This window comes from Archocentrus centrarchus, chromosome 23 (assembly GCF_007364275.1).
Source record: "Archocentrus centrarchus isolate MPI-CPG fArcCen1 chromosome 23, fArcCen1, whole genome shotgun sequence".
NCBI lineage: Eukaryota > Metazoa > Chordata > Actinopteri > Cichliformes > Cichlidae > Archocentrus > Archocentrus centrarchus.
In genome coordinates this window covers 21,288,389-21,290,920 of record NC_044368.1, presented here as the reverse complement: position 1 = coordinate 21,290,920, position 2,532 = coordinate 21,288,389, and the positions used below count along the sequence as shown (strand labels likewise).

The 2,532-nt window shown below is 42.9% G+C and overlaps 1 protein-coding gene across 1 annotated transcript; it reads right to left on the bottom strand.

Annotated features, from left to right (window-relative positions):
* Positions 1 to 243: 243 nt before the first annotated feature.
* Positions 244 to 2,264, bottom strand: LOC115773846 (E3 ubiquitin-protein ligase TRIM39-like). The gene is made up of 2 exons (XM_030720772.1): positions 2,187 to 2,264; positions 244 to 1,933 (listed from the first exon to the last, which is right to left on the bottom strand). Exon 2 carries the CDS (start codon positions 1,922 to 1,924, stop codon positions 293 to 295), a length of 1,632 nt encoding a protein of 543 aa, XP_030576632.1. The 5' UTR covers positions 1,925 to 1,933; positions 2,187 to 2,264; the 3' UTR covers positions 244 to 292.
* Positions 2,265 to 2,532: the final 268 nt, after the last annotated feature.

The following is a 2,532-nucleotide window of genomic DNA, read 5'->3' as shown; positions in this document are numbered from 1 at the left end:
AGCAGATGATATATTTTAATAATTCATCAAACAAAAATATCAATAAGTGTAACATTCAAGTAACATTATTCTGTGAAAAAAGTAAGTACACACGATAGTCTGCCTTTCATTGCTGAAATTTTCTTTCATGCAAAATTGAAGCTGCTTTAAGCTGTAACAGACGGCCTCACATCATCATGATGAGCAGAATTTAGAGCTGAATCGAGTACTGCATGAAGCAAACATAACATTCACATAGATTCCAAACATATTTTGACCAGTAGATTCTCTAAGGAAAAACTAAATAATGAGTCTAATGTTTTCCAAGAACAGGAGAGATAATCAGGGGGGCTGAGTTTGCACCACCTTCATCAAAACAGGGACTGAATAATGGGTGGAGTTTCTCAGTGAAGTTACAGCCAGTAAAGGAGTAGATGAGAGCTGCTTCATCCACATCATAAAAACTCACCACACCCTCTTCATAGTCCACAAACACCCCCACCTTCCGTGGCTGTGCCTTCAGACTGAGACAGATGGCGGCGCCAACAAGAGCTTTGTACTGATTTCCATTTCTCAGCCGGACAGTCCAGTAGCCATTTTTGGGGCACAGGGGTTTTTCCTCTTTCCTGTTTATTGACTCTTTGGCCACTCCTAAATCCCACTGAGGGTTTTCATCAACCTCAACTTCATAGTAAAATCTTCCTGAGGAAAAACCCTGCTTTCCCAGGACATTTGAATAAAAAGTGCATCTCTTGGGGTTCTCTGGGAAATCCTGCCTTTCATTACAAGAAGATACCCGTTTTCCATCATCAGACAGGACGAGGTTAGGATGTGCTGTGTCTGGGTCAAGCGTCACATCCACTGCATACTGCTGAACCCTCTTCAGCTCCACATTATTGCACAGCTTCTTCATCTCTTTACTGAGCATCTCCTCAAGCTGAGCCACAGCTCTCTTCACAGTCCCCTCATATGACAAGTGAACTTTGACCTCAGTCCAGTCATTGGTAGGTGGAACAGGATTCAGGGATGGGAAGCTTTGGAGGAACTGGAGGTGGTCTTCAGTGTGCACGGGCTGCTCCAGCTCAGAGATATTCTTCCTCAGCTCAGACACTTCTTCCTCCAGCTCTTTGATGAAGCCTTCAGCCTGGTTCTCTGCTGTTTTCTGCTTCCCTTCAATCACATCAATGAGCTGATCCAGACTTGTCGTTATACACTGGATCAGATCATTGAAGATTTGGGTACTTGCTGTTTTTTCTCTCGCTGCAGCTTCCTTGCTGCGCTTTACCAAATCTGTGAGCTCCTTTATTTTCACCTCTCTTTCTCTGATCATCTGATGAATTTTACCCTCTCTTGCTCCCAGTTCAGCTTTCTTCTGTTCATATTCTTCTTTCAGAGGAACAATGAGATGTCCCTTGTGATTTGACTGCTTGCAGAACTGACATACGCACATCCGGTCAGTCTTGCAGAAGAGCTCTAAAAGTCTGTCATGCTCCTGACACATTCTGTCTTCAAGGTTCTCCACAGGCTCGATCAGCTGATGCCTTTTCAGGCCCGGGACTCTGTGATGAGGCTCCAGGTGAGTCTCACAGTAGGAGGTCAGACACGCCAGGCAGGACTTCACAGCCTTCATCCTGGTGTCAGTGCAGACATCACAGGAAACTTCTTCCAGTTCGGCTCGCTGTTCCTCTGATCTGCTGCCTTCCTTTAGAGTGGGCTGTTTGAAATTAGCCACCATCTCGGATATACAGGTGTTAACATTCAGCTCTGGTCTACTGTGGAAAACATTAATACACAGAGGACACTGACAGCAGACAGTAATATTCCAGTTTTCTGTGATGCAGCTCTTACAGAAGCTGTGTCCACATGGGATGGTGACCGGATCAGTGAACACCTCCAGACAGATGGAGCACAGAAGCTGATCTTCAGACAGATAGCTGCTCGCCATGGTTTCACACTGAGAGCAAAAGTGAAAGTGTGACTGACTGCAGTACATTTCAAACATTTTAAAAATATGTATCAACATTTTTAATGATGCATATTAGAAAAAATCTTTTTGAATTAGTCAGTGAGTTGAAATCTTTGAAATAAGAAAAATCAAAACTATTCACCAGACAAAGTCTTGTCTTATAAGATGTTGAATATTTGTGAACATGACTTTAAACAGCAAATATTCAACAGCTCATCAGATTTAAATGATCTTTACTTACGTGTGTCGCAGGTTTTCTTCCACAGGTGAAGTTTTTTATATCTTTCAGAGAGCAGTAAGGAGCAGCCTGCAGCTCAGGTGGCTCTAGTGTTTACTTTCTTTTTCCTGTCAGTCATGTGATGTTGGAATTTTCTCTTCTTCCCTGTGTAACTCCGCCTCTAACTGAAGAACACCATGCAAATGACTGTTTTTTCCAGTAGAATTATAATACTACACGCTGAGTGGAAGTGGCAATGAAATGCTTAGTAAAAAAGACACAGCACTGCTTTTAGCACCAGGAGGAAGTCATCATGGTCCCGGGACTGTGCCCCTTTGTTTCTTAGTTTAATGAACTTTTGTTTATTTGC